Consider the following 23,955-nt stretch of genomic DNA (forward strand, 5'->3'; position numbering starts at 1 on the left):
TGATGAGCCTCTTATTCTCAGCATTGGCTCTGTTAAAATGCATGGTGATGTAATTCTGTGTGGAAGCACCACCCCCCCCCCCCCCCCCCCCCCCCCCCCTTATTTAGTTCATACTTGTGCTTTACCACAGCAGTTGAGGGGTTGTTCTTTCCAGACTCTCGACTTTGTATATGTGTGTGGTCACCATTCTGTAAACCATTGTGTGTACTGTGTGTGTGTGTGTGTGTGTGTGTGTGTGTGTGTGTGTGTGTGTGTGTGTATATGTGTGTGTGAATAGACTCTGTTGTTTTGTGTGTTTGCGAGGTTGGTATGTGGTGTGTGTGGGTCTGAAGCTGACGTGTGTGAGATAAACAAACAGACCTATTGTCGGAAGGCTCCTCTACATGTCTGCTTTTATCGGAGGTCCCCCCTCTCTGTCTCGCTTGCTCGCCGTCTGCCCGGTTTGGGTTCTCGGTAAATGATTGGCGCTGGGATGATTCTAACGAAGTTGAGTGATCAGAGCCGGTTGAAAGTTGTCTGAGTGTGTGTGTGTGTGTGTGTGTGTGTGTGTGTGTTTGTTACTCATGCGGACTAGAGTTCAGAGCTGCGCGGGAGGTGGCCGGGGCAGCTGGAAGAGAGGTAGGAACCGAATCCCATCTTCGCAGAACAGGCATTTTAACGGCTTTGTAGAGTTGAACACGTTTTGTTACGCCACTTGCTTCAGGCCCGGCCGTGTTTGCAGCGTCTGTAAGTGTCTGGCTGATGACCCGTGAGGTAATGCTGATGTCAGCCTACCATCATCGTGTTTACGTGTGTACGTGTACGTGTGTGAGGACAAGGTGTGGCTGTAGGGTTGATGTCATGATGCATGTTGAGTCAATACCAGTCAAACGCACCTACTCTGTGGCGGTTATGGAGACTAAGATGGAGCCATTTTGAAGAATCCAATGAAAGAAACATTTTGTATTTGTTGTATCCGCAGAGAGTGAAGTGTGTTTGTATCAGTCACCTCTTTTTAACTTCATGACTGATTTGTTCACTATTGCCGTTATCAAAAACCGCTTCATGACATGCTCATCATTATGAGCAGAGCTCTAGACGGACTTTTTGCACCGGTGCGACTAACTGTTATCTTTTAAAATTTTCAACAGATTTGTATTTAATGACGCAGTTTTACAGGTTCACTTTTTTTCTCCTTTTTAAATCGCTGTGCATATAGGCAATATTGAACAGTCTGTAACATAAAGTTCATTATTTCAATTCTTGAAAATGTGTTGGTGCTTAAAATGCTTCACTGAGCTGACATTTAAACAAGATAAATTAAAGTTGAAATAAATAAACTAATTTAAAAGTGAGAGTGTTTTAAGGGCTTGATCTCAGCCTGATGATCTGTTTGCTGCTGTCCATTGTTGAAAGGCAGCGGGGAGAGGGGACACTTTATTCGCGTTCGCGGGGGGTGATCAGTCAAGTGATGCGTTTCATTTGCCGTTAAAATAGAAGCTCGGTGGAAGATCGGTGGAACAGAGGCTAGCTTCTGGTAATTACGAAAGCAAGGTCTGAGGTGTGGAAAAAAACTTTGACCCCCCAAAAAAATACAAAAGACTCGTAACGAAGTTCATAAAGGTATAATGGCCCACATATATTGGCCACGATAATTTCAGGTCCAGGCTTTTAAAAAGCTGCGCTTGTTGGGCTCGGGTAAAATGTTTTATGGCCCGATAAAGCTCTAATCCGTGGCTACAATGACACTTGTCTGACTGGTCCAGCCTACTCACCTCTCTGTCTGATTGCAGAGTTTCAAACGTACAGGGATATCTGGACCACAGCCAATCAGAGGCAGGCCCCGCCCTTCATGACCTCTGATTGGTTTAGAAAACAACATGTTTCTAATATGGAGTTTTTTTTTTTCTCCCTGAATGGCTGGTCGGCGCGACTGCTCATTTTTTCACACTATTAAGAAATTAGGTTGCATTCTAAAGCCTTGATGAGTGAACGATAAGAATGCGTTCAGCACAAAACCTCTGGACTGTTGGAAAGCGTCCCCATTGTCCAACTTAATGTGGAGGAGAGAAGCCAAGAGTGTGAAATGCTGCCATCACAGCAAAAGCTCCCTGCTTTGGAGACACTCAAATGTTCAACTTTTCCTTGGGTTCCCATTTTATGTTTATTACGTAACCTCAGGTGTGTTATTTCATAGTCCTGCGTCTTCAGTTTTGTTCTATAATGTCAAAATAACGCATGCCCCGTAAATGAGTAGGTGCGTCCAAAATTTCGATTACCGTTGATGCATACGCTACCACAGATCACCTAATGCTTCTTCTCTTTCTTCGCCCTCTCTTCTGGTGGTGAAAAATAAAGGAAATTGTGAGGGGAGAATAAAAGGCAGGCAGGAAATGAATGTCTTCAATCAGGCGTTGCATAAAAGCCATTCTGTCTCTATTAGCAGTGAAGGGCGCAGAGGGGGAGCGACTGAGACGGAAGAAAGAAAGAAAGAAAGAAAGAAAGAAAGAGGGGAGTGAGGCATGGAGGCAGTCGTTCTCGGAGAATGAGAAAAGAACTTGGTCCCCCTTTTAGAGATGAACGTGTGTGTGTCTGTAGTACATCTGTGTAGGAGGTGTAATGATTGTGTTTCATCTGTTAATAGTTTAGATTGAGATTGTCTGCGTATAATGACTTTGAGCCAACAGCCTGCTAATGAGAGCGAGCGAGAGAGACATAGAGACATATATTATGAGTGCTCATAATGTTCATATATAAATGTGAGTTTTAAAAAAGCCTTGACATTTTTGGAATAAACCTGAGTAAAAGGTGTTTATTTCCACTCCCTTCAGGTTTTCTCTGGCTTTTTAGAGATTGTTGTCGCCTAAGGTGCCTGGTCTTGCGGAAAGTTTCCTTTAAAAAATTGCAAGACATGTTGTCATTTTTAGCCGTTGTGTGCTGTGAAATTTTAAAAGATCTTTATCTTTTAAATGTCCACTGTCAAAGTTGAATTAAAAAGTTGAACCTCTGTTGTTACATATTGACACGGTGACCAATAGAAACAAGGCAAGTTGAATGTAGCAATTTAATTCAGCCATATCGTTTACATTTACAGCATTTATCAGACGCCCTTATCCAGAGCGACTTACAATCAGTAGTTACAGGAGACAGGATTAAGTGTCTTGCTCAGGGACACAATGGTAGTAAGTGAACCTGGGTCTTCTGGTTCATAGGCGAGTGTGTTACCCGCTAGGCCACTACCACCCTATCATCTCATCACTAGGAAATGATAGGGTGGTATCTTCTTCAAGAAAACGACATGCTGTCTGTTTAACCATAACATTATTGGACATCACTACACTACTCACAATAGGTTAGGGATATTGTGAGAGACTTAGTGGATTTCATACACACAGTGTTTCACTTTAGACATTTTTAGGATAGGGAGGCAAGTGTATTGGGGCGAGATCATCTAATGATCTCATTGTGTACAGGTGTACCTTATATTGGGGCCAATACCGAGAGACAACCTTTCTTAATGTGGCATCAATTTCAAGATTCTGTGGGTATAAAAAAGCTGGTATTGTCAGTAAGTCATTCGAAGTACATCAATCAAACATGACGTCACTTAACGGACAAGCAGCGTCACCTGGCCATGGCACGCCTTCGGGTCGGTGGCAGGCAGTCAGATGTTGCTCGTGAACTTGGTGTGTCTCATCAGCAGACATGCATAAAGACACAGAACTACTGGCAGAGTTCATGACAGGACTGGAGCCCCACGAGTGACAGACCGCAATGATGACCAGGACCTAAGGACCTATGCACTCAGACATTGTTATGCAACACAGCTACAGGCCTGTTTACGAGATGCGGGGGTACTAGGGTTTCCAGACAAACCATTCTCAACCGACTCCAGCACTTTGGCGCTGAATGCCAGACGACCGTTGCAGGTGACTCCACTGACACCAAAACACTGACGTGAAGGTTTGCAGTGGGCACAAGACAATGAGACCTGGACAATGCAGCAGTGGTCATGCAGAGTGTTGGGTCACCTTGCACAGAAACGATGGTTGTCAGTGTTTCTGGAGAAGGCGAGGTGAGCGATACGCTGAGGTCAACATGGTCCCTAGGGTTTGCTTTGGTGGAGGAGTCAGTGCAATACAGATTTGGTTATTGTGCATAGTTCAGTCACTACACCTTCTTACCTCAGAGACATCATAGAACCCATCATCATCCCCCAATTCTGCCAGCACACCCCAACTTTCTGTTTATGGATGATAATGCTCCACCACATCAGGGCAGAATGGTCACAGTTCAACTTCAGGAAGTTAGAGTGCCTCATATGGTATGGCCAACCTCTAGTTAACTTGTGGAAGAGTGGAACGCATTGCTTCAGAACAACATCATGAGGCTAGTGAGGCGCATGTGACGTCGCTGCCAAGCTGTCATTGCGGCAAATGGTGGCAATAAATATTAAACTAAGGGAAATTGTGTTTTTCATACATTATTAGTAATATCAAAGGGAACATTTACTTATTTCATTAATATACAGAGCAAGTAGGAAAAGCACTCATGTAAATAACAATATCCCTAACTTATTGTGAGTAGTGTGAGAAAGGACGTGAGGTTATTGGCTATGACATGGCAGGCCAGGAGGCCGTCATTTTGATCAAATGCCGCATTTTTTGGTATATGTTCTGAAGCAGAATGGAAATAGAAAACGTGTTGAGAAGTACAAATCAAAAATCCAACGCTCAACTCCATTTTGTGTGTGCGTGAAATTAATCACTGAATTGATTTTATTTGAAATAGATGAATTTGTGAAAGAGGGTAACAGTGAGGAAAACTAGTAAGCAAGGAGGAAAGGTCATACAGAGAGAGAATGCAGAAGCAGCGAGGGAGGGAGGGAGACATCAGAGGGACGGAAAGGGAGATGAAGTGCTGGGATGAGGCGTGAAAGAGGGAGAGAGATGGATTGTGAAGGGTGAATGATTGGAGAGAGGGTGATGGAGTGAGGGATGAGCAGGAGACATGGCTGCAGTTGTAAACTCTGTCGGACGTTTTCTACAGCAATCCACGTTTATGAAAAAAAGAAAATTGCTTTGACTTTTTGAAGCGAAAGTGACTCGTGTGTGTGTGTGTTTGTGTGGGGTCCGCAGTCCTCTGTTCGGGCGTGGCTGCGGTTAACTAACTGATGTTTACAGACTCTGCTGTCAGGGACAGATCACACGCAGGCACGCTCTCAGAAATCTTTTCATGACAGCACCCCCGCAGCTCCCAGGCACAATAGCTTCATTGTGCACTCTTTTACTTTGATAACAGTCAGACACGCAGAAACCAAGACATAAGACCTTCTTCGCCACACACACACACACACACACACACACACACGCACACCTACCCGCAACACAATATGCCTACTTTCCTCCTGAACCCTGATCTGTTCCCCCGTTCTCTCCCTCTCTCAGCTTCTGACACAGAGCAGGATGCAGCAGTGAAGTTGGAACAGGAACGGGCCGAGATCGTGTCCAAATATGACAAGGTGAGCTGACCTGGAATCAGTGTCCCTCCGGACACTTCTGCCGTGTGCGCAGGATGACGTCATTGTCAAATGGTCTCAGTAAGGTCTCTCTGTCTGAAATGCAAGCTGTGCGTGTGTGCGTGCGTGCATGCGTGTCATTCACCCAACCTTATTTGTGAATGAGAGTGTCTTGTGGAAATTTCTAGAAAATTGGCACATGAACTCAAGATTGAGTTGATTTGGGTTAAGGTCACTGATGGACTCTTATAGTGTGGGTGAATAGTTCAATTGGACTTCATTGCAGAGGTATAGAACCGTAAGGAGATCATTCTAGTTTCCTCAATAGCTAAAAGAGAGGAGATTGTCCCTTTAAAATAGTCACCACTTAAGAATCAGGGGTGGTTTATGACACACGTTTATGATACTAGATCCTCATAAACCTACAATCTAAAGTGTTTAAATTAAGCTGTCGCAATTATGTCTAATCAGGATTTGTAATTATGGAGACGCTCTCTGTGACATTTTGGTTAATTGTCTTATGATCTCTGCCCAACAGTGCACACACACAAACATACGCATAAACACTTTAAGTGAAAGTGAAGTGATTGACATTGTGAAACACTGCAGCACAGCACATGCCATTAAGGCCACATTAACAGATCATGTCCAATCGCTCCACTATCTGTCATTAGTGTTTTTTTAACCCTGCCTATAAACATACTGCATATTTTTTTGGCAGAAATAACCTAAAAATCCTTCATGTTAAGTCATAATTGTTGTACAACACCTGCTAGTGGCAGTATGGCATCCCTGCATGACTGCACTGTTGTCACCTTTGCACCATTTTAATCAATATTGGCCAGAAGGAAGAAGACAGATGTCCTTTTTACTTGTATTGTCCTTGTCATTGGCATCCCACGGGAAAACACACCACAAAACCACAAAAAAATTGCTGTTCGGTCATCCACTGTTTTGTGGTTTTATGGGTAACACAACATATGTACTACGTGTGAGTGTTTCTCTCATGATCACAAGGGACGTGAGGTCACCACAGACAGGAAGCACAGCCCAGCACCCCCCGGCAGCGCCTTCATCACTGCACATCAAAGAATTACCACCACACCTTCTGACCCCCCGCTCTCTCATTCTCAGTGGCTGGTGGAGCCCGTGGCTCGGGAACGTTCGGGAACGGGAACTCGGCAGGGATGAAAGGTGTTGGGAGGGGAGAACTGGGTGTGGGGCAGATTCTGACCTTTCCAGCAGTAGGGCGAGGTGCGGCTGTCCAAATATCCTACATCATGTACATTTCCTCGTGAAGCTCACTGGAATGTAGATCAAGGATAATAAATAGAATATCTGTGCTTCGAATTATGAATATCACAATAATTTTCTTTAATAAGTCAATTGACATTCGCATTTGGTTTCCCCATATTCCCCATAGTTCCCCATAACTTTTGCCTAATAATTAAAACAATCTTGTTTATGATGACAAATCTCATCATAGATTGGATCTGGTGGTTAATTTCTTATGAATCAGCATACATACATACATACATTCATACACACATTTTTTGGAATGAATTTGGTGTGTATTTATTGACATACAATGTGGCAGGGCTACAGGTTAATGTATCACTAATTTAAACTGTTAATCATATTTGGCTTTTTGGTATTGGAAAAAACTATTACTGCCCACTGCATTTTAATGGTTTGTGATATTCATAGTAGTGTGAGCTCTTCCAGTGGTAAAATTGGGCCATTTGAAATACCCGTCCCCCCGCCCAGTAATGAGAGCTTATTAAACTCCCTCATTATTAATAGATCAGCTCTGAGTGGTTCAGACAGGGGCAGGGGAGACCTGTGTTGATGTGTCTGTGTGTGTGTGTGTGTGTGTGTGTGTGTGTCTGGTGTGTGTGTTTGCTGGGAAATCCTTCCATCTATAAAAAAAAAAGACTAAATTCCCATTTTAAAAATTAGAACCTTTTAAAATGATTAACTTTGTCCTGTTATTAATTGCCGCCCCCATCCGATGAAAGCTGATTCACAGTTTACATTCAGCACTGTATCCACTGAAAATATGTGTCCTTCTGACCTTTGAACTCATGACAAGTGTGACCGAACAGGTTCCCACCTCAGTGGGACGTTGATGGCAGAACACACACACTAGCATGCACAACTGTTAATACATAACAGTTTATGAAGAATCAGTTTATTTGGTCTGCAACTATTTGTATTGCTAGTGGACTAGTTTCACTATGGTGTGTGTGGCTGTATGTCTTTATTGGTCCCAGATGTGGGCTACTGGTGTATTTCTGTACACTAGTGGCTAGGCTCAGATGAAGTGTGTGGTTTTGTCCAGCGTCTCCAGCTGCAGCTCCAACACTCTGTGCTGCTTGTTTCCTTTATGACTAGGGCTGCACGATTTGGGGAAAAAGACATATTGCGATTATTGAGATCAATATTGCGATTGCGATGTGATAAAGGACACTTGCTTGTATATCAATTAAAAGTCGCATACTAATAGTGAAATGTTTAATTTCAAAGTGAAACATACAAACTACTTATAACAACCTGAAATGCCCAGTGCTTTCAAAATACAATATTCTGCAAAATTAAATAATCACAAAAAATCTTTTACATTACTGTCGAACGACAAACCCTGGTAAGGCTAAACAACTGTTTTGATTATATTTGGCCATTATAAAATCCCGTATTATAGTTCTTACGTTTAACCAAAACGTTGTTTGGAGGCTGACTTGAACACAGGAATGCATAGCTTTGCTAGCTTAGCTAAGGTTAAGATTGGTAAACTGAGGTGAATTTCTTTAGGAAACCTTCAAAGTTTGAGAAAACCGCTAAGGTGCCACTGAGCTGATACTGATCAAGGTCCCGTCCCCACCCACTGCTCCCCGGGTGCCTTTTGTGGCTGCCCACTGCTCACCAAGGTTGATGGGTTATTGTGTCACCGTGTGCTCTGCTGCAGTGTTTCACAATGACAATCACTTCACTTTCACTTTCATGTGCAAAAATGCAGCCACGAACTTCACCATGCTTCACCGTTGCCTGCAGATACTCATTATCGTACCGCTCTACAGGCCTTTGGTTAATAAACTTCCTTGTGCCACAAATATTTCAATTTTTGACTCTTTAGTTCCATGAAGAGCACTGCTAAAAAAAAACGTCTCAGGATAGTTGATGGGTGAAGCTGGGTCCCACTGGTCTCTGCCACTTTTGAGCTGATGGTTCTGCTGGCCATCTTCTGGTTTTGAAGGGAAATACATTTGATGTGTTTCTTGACCGACCAGTGCATCTACTATTCTCAACATTGCCCATTTCTTTTGTGCTTTTTCATAAGCATCTTAAAACCCCAGTCTGTGAAAGACCTTGCTGATGCAGTGTATTGTTGTGTATTATACACCATGTGTGTTGTTGCTGGGCTCCGACTTGTGCAATAAAACCTTGGTAGCAGAGTTTGGCTGCTCCCCACCGAGCTGTTACTGTTTCAGTAAGTGACTGAGTCTCAATTAATACAGTGCGTCCAGAAAGTATTCACAGCATATCAGTATATATCACAGTATATCACAGTGGTATATATACTGATTCAATACATTCAAAATGGATTCAATACATTTTTCCTCAGAATTCTACACACAACTCCCCATAGTGGCAATGTGGGGGAAAAAGTTTTCCTGGTTTTAACACTCCTTGTAGCCATTATAAATTAAAAGTAGATCGCCGTGGGGTAGAGTATAAAGTTAATGTAAATTAAAGATTTAATTTAACATTTAAAGACGAGTAGGGGAGTAAGGAAACCAAAAAATTGTCGGAGCACCTAACTCACACGTCTACTCCATGTGGCTGCTAACCGGAAGTCCGTGGGGGAAAAAGTTTACTTGCAGTTTTGGCAAATTTTAAATAATTGGCAAGGATCTCATGATATGATACGTATCACGATACATGGGTCACCATATGTGACCCAATATCACCAGATTGTGGTATTGTATACTTCGCTGAAAATGTAAAAACAGCTGAAAATCAAGATGGCGTGTAAATGTTTGCAAACTTTACATGTATTTGTTATTTATTTATTTGTTTGTTTGTTTGTTTGTTTGTTTGTTTGTTTGTTTGTTTGTTTGTTCGTTCATTCATTTTTAGGGCAAAGAAGGAGCCACAGTGGAACCATGGGAGGACGCGAACTTTCACCTGTACAAAGTCACTGACCGTTTCGGCTTCCTGCAGTAAGAGCCTACACAGTTCCTCTAGCCCACCCTCAGGGATCTGCAGCACAGACCCCACGACATCTTCATTCCCACTCTCTTTATGGTTTTGAATCTGTGCTATTTTATGATCAAAATTCCACCAAAATATTGTCATCCAAAAATTGAAATAATAGATATTTGAAATAATGTTAACCATTAATCATGTTTTTATTTTTATTTTTTATATATATATAAAAACAGGATGGAATACGAGTTTTAAGTCCACACCAAAATATATCAGGAAATATATGGATGCCAGACACAGGCTGGTGCTGTATGTTACTGGGTTTTCCACAGTCAGCAGCTCCGGAGGAGATTGAGGGTTCGGAGGGCACCATCCCACATGGGGTGAATGGGAGAGTGGGCGGAGCAAGAGGGGGTGTCTGCTACTGTGGAGGAACTGGGCTACAGCTCCGAGAGCAAAAGAGAGAGAGGGAGGAAAAATAGAGAGCTCTTTGACAGGAAACTCGTCCAGCTTCCTGCAGAGGTCAAGAGTCAAGGCTGTCACTCGAGTGAACGATTAGCCCTCACCAGAAGCAAGAGAGGGGAGAGAAAGAGAGAGATGAGGATCTGCACAGAGCAGGGTCATCACTCAAGAGACGCAGGAAGCAGATTTGCAGCGGGGGTCATTAAACAGGACAGGAGGCAGGAAGTGAGATAATCAAACACTCCGTTTTCGTGTGTGTGTGTGTGGGGGGGGGTTCTGGAACAACACTGGTGTAAGTTGTATATCTGGGTCATACAAAGATCTTCAATATAAAAAAAATGCAAATGTTTGTATCATTTCTATATACAGATATCTGAATATAGATCAAATTTAGTTTTATTTGTCCTTTGGATTGAAAGGAGTACATGCTGGTCTGAAGCTTTCTTGATATAAAAATAAATGGATAACTGAACTCTGTATGATGCTCTGTGCAATGGTCTGCTGAGAAACCTTTTGTTATACATTTACATTTACAGCATTTATCAGACGCCCTTATCCAGAGTGACTTACAACTAGTAGTTACAGGGTCAGTCCCCCCTGGAGCAACTTAGGGTTAAGTGTCTTGCTCAGGGACACAATGGTAGTAAGTGGGATTTGAACCTAGGTCTTCTGGTTCATAGGCGAGTGTGTTACCCACTAGGCTACTACCACGATTAAAACATGATTAATGGGTAACATTATTTCAAATTATTTGAATTTGGATGTGTTGTATGACAATATTTTGAACCCGCATTCATATGGGTTGACAAGTACCACCTACCTTTACATAGTTGCTGGCTGTGTTCTGAGTGTTGACATTTGCCTGTAAGGTCCGAGTCAGTGGGCAGAGCTGCCATCCTGGAGGACTAGCGGTTTTAATGCGTTATTTCCTGTTTACGAGACCAGTTGCAAAACTGCGCTTCACCCCTGTAAGCTTGGGCAGGTCAGGGACAGCACATCTCACTTACCCATCATGCCACTGTTTATTTATTTTCATGCACCCACTTCCTGTTTAACACCAGCCTTCCTCTTCTCCAGGCACATGCGAGGAGCCACACACACACACACACACACACACACACACACACACACACACACTCACATTTAAACAAGACCCAGTAGAAACACAATGTTTCTTTTGGAACAGTAGCAAATTGAAAATGAAAACATACATCAACACAATTATCACATGGTCATGAGAACGTGCATTCAGTTTCCCACTGAATCAGCATTCACTGGCCAGAAATGCTGCTCAGTCATTGGCTGTGCATTTTTTTCAGCAAAGGCATAACTAGGCATATACACACAGGCACCAAAATACACCAAATGAGTAGTTATTTCTGTGACCGAATTGTTTCATCAATTCGGTCCTTTTTAACCTTTTTTTCAATACAGTGTGTAGGTGATCACTTTAATCCCATGAGGAAACGTTATTTGAATGTCATTACTGTCAGTGGGAGGATTATAATGCCCCCATTGACATGCAGAGATAAAAATTCCATTTATTAAACATAAAATGAAATGTATTCAGAATCATTTTTGCATTGTTTTTGCATAAAACAGATGTGCTGTATCATTATTTGATTTGGTGATTTGATTAAGAAAATTCGTCAATTGCATTTTGCACATTGAGATGAGTAAAATATCAAAATTTTTTTTTTCTTTCATCATTAGCCACATTATTTTAATTTGCAGAAAATGTAATTTTTCACATCTGGACCCCACTGTAGATGCTTAATTTTTGTATTCTGAAGATGTATCACTTTTACATGTATAGTGTTAGATTCAATATCTTAAAATGACTTGTAATTGTTTTTTCTCCTTCTTTTTTTCAGTGAGGATGAGCTGCCATTAAATGATGCTGCAGAAGAAAAAGTAATATTCCCTTCCCTACTATATAGACAATTATATTCACCCAGTTACTGTGTTTTTATACCAGATTTATATCACTCACATGTGTCTGTGTGTGACATGTCTATATGTGTTTGTCTATAGCACAAGCAGCAGGAGCTGGAAAGAACAACAAAATGGCTGAAGATGCTGAAGAACTGGGACAAATACAAGAACAGTGAGAAGGTGTGTTTGTGTGTTTGTCCATGATTCACGGTGAAAATTAAATTTCTGTCTGTGATAATGAACCACAGAAAGGCACATCGGTCACAGTCAGAAACACACACACAGAGACTTTCAGCTTTCTCACTAATTACACCACCTCTGCCTCTGCTGAAACCTGCTGTCGAATCCCTCAGTGCCCTGCTGTGCCGTTGCATCAAAACACTCACACTAGGAAATATGATAAAGAATAATTACAGGTATCCCCACAGGTGTGTGTGTGTGTGTAAACACACACATATGTTATATATATAATATAATGGTTTACATTTACAGCATTTATCCAGAACATCTTGTTCCTAAATAATTGTGTCAGCCTGTGGGGATAACTGTAATTATTATTTATCATATTTCCTAATGGGGAATAACACAATTGCTGAAATTGTATTCTTGTCTTTGTGAGGTACACACTGATACACACCAGGACGCTTTTCTCCCTACAGTTGGAAGATAACTTCTTATCAGAGTCACTGTCTGAACCTTATTCACATGTGCTTCTGACCAGACCTGTATCATGTGCAAGTTCTTGTGCAGAACAAATACACACATCACTTCACGTTCATTTCACTGTTGTAAAAACATGATTTGTACAATACACCAGTGTTAGAATCATTCATGTGTTTATCCGGTGATTTTTTTATAATATGAATCTTTTAATCTTGGAACAAACACATACAGAAAGCAGAGACAGTAACTGTGACACGCTGGCTTCCCGTCAAGGTCACCTTAATCACCCGGCTACTCTTGCTCATGCAAAACAACCGCAGCATTCAGAAAAGGAATTTACTTATGATATAATCATTTTCCACATCATGGAGCAGTAGAAATGCAGGTCTTAGGGGGTTTCCTAGTCTAGTTATTACGTAACAAAGAAGGACAAAGAAGGTCAAACCAGAATGTCTTTTAAGTGAAGTGAAGTGATTGTCACCACTGGCCACCACTGCCCCACCAACAGCATTCCCGGCCAATGCAGCTATGCTGTTAAGGAAGCGGCCCCATAATCAGAAGGTTGCCGGTTCGAATCCCGATCCGCCAAGGTGCCACTGAGGTGCCACTGAGCAAAGCACCGTCCCCACACACTGCTCCCTGGGCACCTGTCATGGCTGCCCACTGTTCACTCAGGGTGATGGGTTAAATGCAGAGGACAAATTTCACTGTGTGCACCGTGTGCTGTGCTGCTGTGTATCACATGTGACAATCACTTCACTTAAAAGACATTCTGGTTAACTAACAGGGTCATGGGTGCCCAAAGGTTATTAATGTGAGCGGGGAGTGAAAACTAGCTGGTCTGATTCCACAGAAGAGTCGCGCTGACCTTATCGCTGGACGACATGGAAACATGCACAGTAACGTGTAACATGCACAGCTTGCATCCACCTCCTCCACATCCTCCATCTCCACCTCCTCCACATCCTCCATCTCCACCTACTCCACGTCCTCCATCTCCACTAGCCCCACCACTTTCAACACCTTCTCGACCTCCTCTTCCTTATCCAGCACTTTTACCTGCATTGGTTGGGGGGCTTAGCAGGGATTGAGTTTCAGACCTCCCAGCAGGGCTTCATACAAGGAAGATACAACACACGCACACACAGAGAGAGAGAGAAAGCTCAGTCATGTGAAACACTGAAGCAGTGAAGTTTTTTTTTTTTTTTTTTACATTTCATTAAAAGGGGAGAGAACTAAAAAGAGCTGAAAGTATGGGAATGAAGAGATATGGATGTCTGTAATGAGTTTGGACTGGTACTAGACTTTTACCCTTTACTTGAATTGAACTGAATTCCCAGATACCATGATGCCATGTTTTATGTTGTTTGATGGCGGAATTGTTTTCAGAAACTGACATTTGGCATTTTAGGGTTAGCAGGGTCTGTGTTACATTGATGCAGTAACGCATTTATAATGAATTTTTAATGTTACACAGTTATGACACAAATGAAGCTATGAAATGAAGAGCATGTGCTTATGTTTAAGAGTACTTCTGTGTGTGTTTGGAAGCTTCAAAGCTGATCTGTGTGTGTACAGCTGGTGAGGAGGGTGTATAAGGGAATCCCTCTGAAGCTGCGAGGGGAGGTGTGGTGCCTGCTTCTGGACATCCCTAAAATAAAGGAGGAAAAGAAAGACTTTTACGAGGTAAACCCACACACCAACACACTCTACAAAGACATCACTATATAGGAAGATGCATAATTACTATGAGAACATGGTAGCTCTCGCTGTCACACAGACCCGCTGAAGTGCCAACTGCATCCCCAGCCTGTCCAGCCCACAGGAACTCCTGCATTGCAGCGGATTGCAGAAAACTTTCACACTTTCTCTTGCAGCTCACACACATGCGCACATACACACACACACACACACACACAGACACACCTCTGTTCTGCATAATTCAACAGTAGAAGTGTCATTGTGTGTGTGTGTCTATCCTCCTGATGTTATTGCTGAGCTGGAGTCGGACGCGTTAACTCCCTCCCCTCCCTCCTCATCCACACCCCTCTCCTGCAGAAACTGAAGCAGAGAGCCAGAGAAATGTCCCCCGACATCCGACAGATCGATCTGGATGTGAACCGCACCTACAGGGACCACGTCATGTTCAGGAACCGCTACGACGTCAAGTGAGTGCAGAACACACACACACGTCCAGATTATATTCACATAAATCCCCCTCACACCGAGTTTAGACCGTTTCAGGGCTGATTTGAGGTCGCCAACCGAAGTCCTCCATCACAGGCAAATTGATGCCACTGTGGCCACTAGTCTAACATGCCAACTATCTGGTTAATAGTAATAGGATTTTATCACTGATAGCATTCGACTAGTGACATGTGTGTGCATTTCTGTTGTCTCTTAGGTTGAGGTAACACACTCTTTCTTGATCAAGTCTTTTGTTTTTTCAAATGCCGCACCTCTCCTATCAAACTGCCTGTTACACACACACACACACACACACACACACACACACACAGATAGATGTCCAAGGTCCAGTGTGGCGTGAAATGGCTTTGTTACTTTGTCAAGTAAATAGGTCAGGGGCTTCGGGAACCTGTGAACAGTACCTGCACATTTCTGTGTTTTTATGGACCTTCTTTCTGTGTGTGTGTGTGTGTGTGTGTGTGTGTGTGTGTGTGAATGGTTAGGATGATGTATTGGATTCTAAGGACTTTCTGATGTTTCTGTGCCTCCCACTTTCACTCTGTCCTCATTGATCCCTCTGGCATTTCACAGTGTGGAAGTGAAAGAGCTCAGGCCTCCTTTCAGACCAGAATAATGAAGAGAAACTCAGCTGCTGCACAGAGAATGAGAGCAACAGGCTGAATCTCAGACAGAGAGGGACTATAGACTCTATTGACACGGCAAAACCTCACTAAGCATTTAAAGCGTCAATCAAAGCTGTGTGTGTGTATGTGTGTGTGTTTCAGGCAGCAGGCTCTGTTTCACGTCCTGGCGGCCTATTCAGTGTACAACACGGTGAGTCTGTGTTTTAGAGGTCACTCAGAACCCCTACACTCCACCTCTTGCTCACACCCTGACACAGACAGACACAGACACACACACACACACACACATGCACACACACCTGTAAGCACATTAGACATTTAAGAGACAGAAACAGTTTATTTAAAACAACTAAATAATGTGAAAACACAGAAGTTAGTAAACTGAAGCCAATAATGGTTGTCTTGTGTGTGTGTGTGTGTGTGTGTGTGTGTGTGTGTGTGTGTGTCTGTGTGTAGGAGGTGGGGTATTGTCAGGGGATGAGTCAGATCACTGCTTTGTTGCTCATCTACATGAATGAGGAAGATGCATTTTGGGCTCTGGTTAAACTGTTGTCTGGTCAGAAACATGCCATGCATGGTAAGAACACAAGCACAAACACACACACACACACACACACCAATTTTTTTAAATGTGACGTTTACTCAAGAATGGCTAAAAAAGAAAGATAGTTTCTTCATTTATCTGATGTTCTTGTGCAGAACATGGCAGGTTCCATTACAGGTTCAGTCCCTCAGGAACAATGTTGCCTCTCTACGACTCTGACCATCCATAACGATGAATTATAATAACTGTCAGACCCCTTTACGGATGATGAACTCGCTATAGCTAAATTAATGCTTTAATGAAACCGTTATGGTCGAAATCAGTTTAGTACATTCATATCCAAAAACCATTCAACTGATTAACAGCAATAATAAAAACAGTGAAGGAACAGTGAACAGCCAAGCAGATTTTTTTTTATCCCAAAATCCATCTGATGTCTTTCCTGAAAAAGCAACAGGTTGTAAATTAATATTGTATTTACAGGAAATTAATTAATTAATTTTTACAGAATAAAGAATAAAGTGAGGCTTTTTAGATATTTAAAGAATACCCTGCCACTGAAGTGTAGAGTTTCAGTACCTTAAGTGTACTTTGAAGTGTGTTCGGGTAGTTGTGTAGTGCGTGTGTGTAATTGCCAGAGAGTGAAACTGTTCTTTCCGTCTTTAGGCTTTTTTGTGCCAGGTTTTCCAAAACTCATGCGCTTTCAAGAGCACCATGACCGCATCCTGAAGAAGTTGATGCCCAAACTCAAACAGCATCTGGTGAGAGGTCCACACACACAAAACTTTCCTGAAGCCATCATGAATAAAAAATGAAGGGAAACAGCGGTGGGGCCGCAGTTTGATGTGCACAGATTAAAGAGTGGGAAAGAAGGGATTAACGACTGAGAAGAGCAGCAATGGCATCATGTGGACAAACACTTCCATGTTTTAATTACTTAATAAAGGTGTGTGTGTGTTTCATCTGTAGCTACACCATGTCTATAGGTACAGTACTGCTCTAAAGTCCACATAGACCTATGCATTAAATTGTTTATATTGTTAATGTAACAAAACCCCTGTCAAATATTGATCAAATAGTAATTTGCCTCTTTTTACTTAATACAAATTAAACCTGTTTTTATTTTTCAACTAAATTCATTTAATTTGAGATGCTACACGTTTCAGACTTCTAGTAGGTGTTTAAGATAATCTCATTATTGATGCAGACATGGACTGTTCTGCATCGATACAGGGCAGAACGTAATCAATTATATCATAATGTCGTTGCATGGTGATTTTCTGCCAGTGGTCTAAAAATCGGTCTAAAGTTAAAAATGAGTGACCGGCAGTGACTGTGGCTGCCTGATCTGAGTACAGCAATGTTCTGTGTCCGAGTTTGGCCTTGTCTGCAAGTACGTTCGAAATGAACGCCTTCTGAACATCATACGCCTTCACTTGATGCTGTTTAACGCTTGTTGCTGTTTACCGTACTGTTTACGCCAAGAAAACATTGCATGCAGCGTTTCTTTGACCTCTGACCCTATGGCCAGTTTACAATCTCCGGTTCCACAAATTATAGTTACTTTGACTGTTGGAAAGATAACATTTTTAAAAAATATATATTTATCCTTTTGCATGTGCAGGACAGCCAGGAAGTGTATACCAACCTCTACACCATGAAGTGGTTTTTCCAGTGTTTTCTAGACCGAGTGAGTGACCTTGACCACGTCTGGTTCTCTGTGCAATACCAGGCACATGAACTGAAAGGACTAACAAGTTAACACACACAGAGACAGACACGCTTCAAAAACCATACTGAACTTACTGTGTTACTGCATGGACTAACGTGTGTGTGTGTGTGTGTGTGTGTGTGTGTGTGTGTGTGCATATTGTGTTTGTTCTTTAGACTCCATTCACACTGACACTTCGGATCTGGGACATTTATATCCTGGAGGGTGAGAGAGTTCTGACTGCCATGTCCTACACTGTCCTCAAACTTCACAAGAGTAAGACTACTAGTCTCTGTGTGTGTGTGCGTGTGTGTGTGTGTGTGTGTATGCATGTGTGTGTGTCTGTGTTTTGCCTGTTACAATGAAAATACAGAAAAAATCTGAATGTAATGTGTGTTTAGAACACCTGCTGAAGCTCTCTATGGAGGAGCTGGTGGAGTTTCTGCAGGTCACCCTGTCTAAAGACTTCTTCTACGATGACGACGTCGTCATTGAGCAGCTGCAGACATCCATGTCTGAACTGAGACGCTCCAAACTGGAGCTGCCCCCTCCAGGTAGTGTTTACACACACACACACACACACACACACAGACACAGACATTTGATTTTACATCTCCGAGGGCCCTGTGATCCTGACACTGTATCATCGACAATTTGTCACAGCATCTAACAGGATGAAACCTATCCCTAATCTAATCATAGGATGCAAAATGCTAACTTGTTTCTTATATATCTTATTTTCTGTCTCATTGTAAATAAGCATTTTTCATATTAGGAACAGACCAATTTCTCAACTTGTAATACTTGCTCTGTACTCAAATGCATAATTATTGATTGATACAGATAAACACATGCATACACGGACATAGAGAATATTTATTTATTTTCTCATTTTACAATTTCAGACTTTCATCACTTACCATCGTACTGACACATTAACCAACAATGAAATGGAGTGTTAACAATGTTAGATTTTAATACACACAAAGCCCACAGCTGCTGCTGCTGCTGCTGCATTGTTAAACCTGTGTTCTAATCTTCTTGCTTAATCTGCATTCTCTCCTCTCATTGGCGCAGCCAACAAAAGTGTATCTGTGAGTGGGCCTCACATTCCCTCCTACAAAAACAACCGGTGGGCAAATCAACCCCTTACTGCCACACCCGTCAGTCACCCGTCCGCCACCCCATTTCCACCAGCAGCACAACCCGCCCCCCCCCTTCACTGTCTGTCTGATTTGTTCCACAATTTGAACATTCTCTTACAAATTAGTAATAACACTGACGACCGTGTCACTTGAACACAGTTCTTCTTCTTCTTCTTCTTATTGTTGTGTAATTAGACATCAGTTATGCGAGTTATACATGATGCACCTAATCTGCACCTAATTCAGTCAAACTATAGTGAGCAAAATTCGATTTAATAAATTATGATGATCTATAGAGGAATACCTTTAGCTTTCACGCAGTGATCACGTGTGCCTAAGAACTTATTATGTTGTTTATGAATGTGCGCTTCTGTTCTGGGATGTGAGGACCGTGTCATGAATGTGATAATTATGGATAAATAAGTATAATTCTTTGATGTGGGGGGGCACTGAAAGCTCTATTTCTGTCTGTCAGGATAATTAGTCTCCTGGTTTGTGCAGCAGAGGCACCACTTTACACCACTTTACGCTTTAACTCCTTAAAGGCTCCATTCGGAGCACTCAGCTCATCTGAGGCCTCCTGTTACTTTGAGGCAGCGCTGTACTCTCATCCTCTCTCGATGTGCAAAAGGAATCGGCACCTTTTTTCAGCCAGGAGGCCAGGACAGGGCCGTCTATTAAAATTTGGATAAATGTTGGTCATAATGATTAATGATTAATGGAATGGTGTACCTTTTCCTGCAACAATATCATAAACCTCATAAAATAGACTTTTCCTCTAGAATATTCATATAGTATAGAATGCATGGTTTTTACTCCATATTAACCAGAGTTTAAACAGGCATTACAGGTATTTAAAATAGTCATATTAATATGTTTATTACATATTTTACTTCCGTGTTTGGTGTTTGTGAACACATCCTACCTCACCAGCCCGAGCAGGTGCTGAACCCATGAACCACTACCTCCTGTCTGCTTTGCTGTGTGCTAGTGTGAAAGTATTTTACATCTTCCCTTCACACATACAATTGGATCATCGCCATCATCATCATCATCATGTGTGGCCTTTCCTGATTTCTCTCCTGTGGTTCTTATCTCTGATTCTGGCTTTATATATTTTGTACTTTTGTGTGAACATGTTTTAGCAGATATTACAGATATTCTATTAAAGTATATAATATGATTACAGATATAATCACATTAATCAAATAAGTAGTAGTAGGGTGTACAAAAATATGGTGTAGAAGTTACCTGTAGGCGGAAGTAGATTAATAAATTGTTAAAGTTACATTTTTGAACAATTGATGAAAAAATTAGCCAGGATTTAATTTGCATGCCTTTGTATCTAATATCTTTTGGAGACCAAACTTTTATAAATTTATAACATTTATAAGTTATATATATTTTGTTCAGATTCACAAAGGCAAGTAGTGGCGGTAGTAGCCTAGTGGGTAACACACTCGCCTATGAACCAGAAGACCCAGGTTCAAATCCCACTTACTACCATTGTGTCCCTGAGCAAGACACTTAACCCTGAGTTGCTCCACAGTCACTGTCCCTGTAACTTCTGATTTGTAAGTCGCAATGGATAAGGGCGTCTGATTAATGCAATAAATGTAAATGCATTGATCCATGGCATAGTTTGAAAAGAATGCAATTTAAACTTATTTGTAATGCTTTGTACTGTTAAAAGAGTTTACTGGGTTCTCAGGGCAGAGAAGCACAAATGACCTTAAAGGTGAATTTAATGTGGCATGCTCCAGGTATTATAAAACTCCCATGCCACATATCTGTATGTAGCCATGTTATAATCTACAATGCGAGGTACTTATTCAATGTGTGTTTTTGTGTGTGTGTGTTTCTACCATTGTATGATGTATGTCCTGGGTGTAACTTATGTCTGTCTCTCTTTTTCAGTAGGTAGAGCTGTTGCATGAAACCTGTTTTCTCTGCACTCGTTCAGTCATGTCTGTCCACATCTACTCAGCTTGGCCAAGCATCGTTTAGTTCTTTCTCGCTGACTTGCATTTTGTCTCTGCGCAGGTAAAGATGAAGAGTTTCCCAAGATACCTTTGGGTCAGCTGCCCCCTGAGCCTGATGCCAATCACGTGGCTAATGGCCAGACACCAGCTAAGCACGTTGTTGATGGCGTTCCATTTGCCACCAATCCGAAGGCACTGGATGCCAGCAGCGCCTCTGAGCACCAAAAGGACAGCCGCCCCCCCAGCAGAATCCGCAGGGCGTCTCTGGAAAAAACGTTACGGCCCAATGCAAAAAGTATAGAGGAGAAGAGGGATGTGCGCATCTGGGGCTACACTGAAGCAGCCAGCACACGGCAGCCCACCCCCACTCAGAGCGGACAGACCCCTGGACATCCTCAAAACACCACCAGCACTACAGACGGGGTCAACAGAGCCAACGGACAGCGTTATGCCATAGCCAACCACAATTCCAACGCGGCCTCCAGCATGGCCCGTGACCAGGGCTTCCGACCGCTCTGGGTCAAGCCGTCTGACACCAAACTCGAGGCTGCCAAGGCCGCAGCAGAGAAAGAGAGCCAGCTGAGCCGTGCAGCATCCCCCTCCCTGTCCCAAACGGCTCCAGACAATGGACAAGGCTCCCATCGCCGGCCGGCCTCTCGTGGTTTCAGCCCAGGCTCCAACCGGGCGTCCAATGCCTCACAATACGACAACGTCCCCAGCCCCGGAGCTGATGGCTCCGCCTTTCCCGAACTTCTGGAGTTGGAGAGACCCCCAGCCCGAGGATCATCACGACCCTATGGTACCCCTTCTGGGCATCAGGGGAGCCCCACCCGACTGACCAGTGGGGGCGTAAATCTAAGGCCGCCTATGCAGGCAATGCCTCCGACCTTTCACACGCCAGATCACCAGGTTGGTCAGCGTCACTACACTCCCACCAGTGGTCCACACTCCCCCAGCCGACCCACCCTGGTGCCCCTGTACACAGACTTTCCGGCGGACAAGGCTTTCGTAGCCCTCGACTACGGCGAGCAGGCGTACGGTACCACCCACCGCAACAGTCCTACCCCGTCTCCCAAGAAAGACCTGCTGAACCACGCATACCGGCTGCGGTCCTCCCACGAAGCTCCGCTGACGGTCGCTCCCATCAACTACACTCCCCAACTGGACAGTAGTACCTACGGAGGTCACTACCTGAGACAGCCCACGCGGCTGACTGGTACCTCGCCGTACCAACCAGAATACCGCTTTGATGGACGTAGGCAGGCAGAGGAGATCCTTTCGTACTCCACCGAAGGCAGACAAGGGAACAGAGAGGGGGACGTCCCTCGGTCCCCTGGCGGGCTTCCCCGCTCCGCAAGTTTCCAGAGGGCGCAAAAGTCACCCGTGCAAGAGTTTTCATTTCCCCCCGCGCCGGACGTAATGATGAACTACAGAAGCCCCTATCAGGAGCAGCCCAGCAGTCGACAACAGCTCCCCTCGGTGTTTGGGGGGTCACACTACAGGCACGCCCAGGAGGCCTTCGCTATGCAGGAGTCAATGCTGCTTTGAGTCTCGTGAGAGGGAGGAAGTAAAAGAATGAACTCAGAACAATGGCGAGGTGTTGCCATTTCTTGTGCTTTTCATTTTGATGTTTGAAGAATAAGTAACCTTGCACGACTGGAACTGCGTGCACCAGCTTCAGGCATTTTTACTGACCCTGTCTTTAAAATATTTGACTGAAGATTTTATTACTATTATTTTGTTTCTGTTCTTATAATCATTAACAAGAAATGCTAACTATCAGTACAGTTAAAATGTACAGTTAAAAATTGTTAATTTGTTGAGTTTTGAAGCAACTGTATAAAAAGCAAGAGAATGTTTAGATTTTCCTTTTAAAAATTAAATGATTTATTTTTTTTCTCATTTACATAAAAAGAACTAATTAGAACCAAACATACTTTAGAGGTCATTTTGCTCTGTATGCTTGTGAATATATTTTTGAAAAATATATAAAATATAGGCGCATTGAAGAGAATCTTGGAACACTTGAGGGACACTGTTTATATTTCATTTCAGGAAGCTCCATTATAGAGTGAGATGTATTATTTTTTTAATACAACGAAGTTGCATTGTTCCATATGCAGTATATAAAAGTGTATTATTTTTATTTAAACATTTTTACTTCAAACCTACTCCAACATGCACCGTCATACGGCCATGTTCCCATCATTGCAATTTAGAGTGTGCACATTTTGGAATTCCTTTGAAAATGGAATTAGATGTTCATTGGGTCGTAATTTTTACTATTTTTTTTTTCCTTTTTTTAATTTCTCACTCGTACAGACCTAAGCCAATATGTTCTTTCAACAACTTGAACTATGCTGTTGTTGGCACAGACTTGCATCACTGCCAGTGGTGTATCACACTCATGTCTGCATGGCAGATGGCAGGAAGTCACCTTTAGTCTCTCAGAGGCGCGTAATGACTAAGTAACACTGTACTTTTATAACGTTACATTTTACACTGTACACAAACACCACCAAACTGTCATCTCCAACATGTACAACAATATCTTTTTATATGTCTTACTAAAGTGTGATTACATAATACACCTAATTTTTTTTTGCTGCTTGATTATTTATCCACTTTTGTTTTTATTTTGTTACAAGGCTTTTCATTTACCAACCGTATGATTATTGATGATTATTTAAAGAAGCATTCTGAAGTTACTCGTCTTTCTTTCATAATTGACTAAACAAAACATGGCTGCACTCAATCATTCTTCAAACACTTTCACTAATAAAACAGCCCGGGGTGGAAAAACCGTGTGTGTGTGTGTGTGTGTGTGGCCTTTTCTATAAAACTGTATGTATTGTTAGTGAGATCGACATTTAGTCTAAAGTGTCTGTCCCGTGTTCCTCGATTACATTCAGAAAATAGGAGTTTCCTATGAAGTAGGAATTAAAACTTTTTTTATATAAAAAAGGTGGAAAACTGAAG

At 42.5% G+C, this 23,955-nt stretch overlaps 1 protein-coding gene across 5 annotated transcripts in view; it reads left to right on the forward strand.

The window, feature by feature from the left end:
* The window catches only part of usp6nl (USP6 N-terminal like), a 38,670-nt gene extending 14,892 nt beyond the window's left edge, over nt 1–23,778 (forward strand). For 4 of the 5 annotated variants that reach the window (XM_028954302.1, XM_028954303.1, XM_028954304.1 and 1 more), the window contains 13 exons: nt 5,427–5,500; nt 9,635–9,717; nt 12,040–12,079; nt 12,200–12,280; nt 14,342–14,449; nt 14,822–14,931; nt 15,736–15,784; nt 16,051–16,171; nt 16,805–16,899; nt 17,763–17,828; nt 18,026–18,125; nt 18,251–18,403; nt 21,038–23,778. In XM_028954302.1, coding sequence (XP_028810135.1) covers nt 5,427–5,500; nt 9,635–9,717; nt 12,040–12,079; nt 12,200–12,280; nt 14,342–14,449; nt 14,822–14,931; nt 15,736–15,784; nt 16,051–16,171; nt 16,805–16,899; nt 17,763–17,828; nt 18,026–18,125; nt 18,251–18,403; nt 21,038–22,524 — 2,567 coding nt within the window. In that variant the 3' untranslated portion in view covers nt 22,525–23,778. Of the gene's footprint in view, nt 1–459; nt 619–5,426; nt 5,501–9,634; nt 9,718–12,039; nt 12,080–12,199; nt 12,281–14,341; nt 14,450–14,821; nt 14,932–15,735; nt 15,785–16,050; nt 16,172–16,804; nt 16,900–17,762; nt 17,829–18,025; nt 18,126–18,250; nt 18,404–21,037 lie in introns of those variants that run through there. The other variant, XM_028954301.1, reaches the window with a different exon arrangement.
* The last annotated feature ends 177 nt before the right edge of the window (nt 23,779–23,955 follow it).

The sequence above is a fragment of the Denticeps clupeoides genome, chromosome 15, assembly GCF_900700375.1.
Source record: "Denticeps clupeoides chromosome 15, fDenClu1.1, whole genome shotgun sequence".
NCBI lineage: Eukaryota > Metazoa > Chordata > Actinopteri > Clupeiformes > Denticipitidae > Denticeps > Denticeps clupeoides.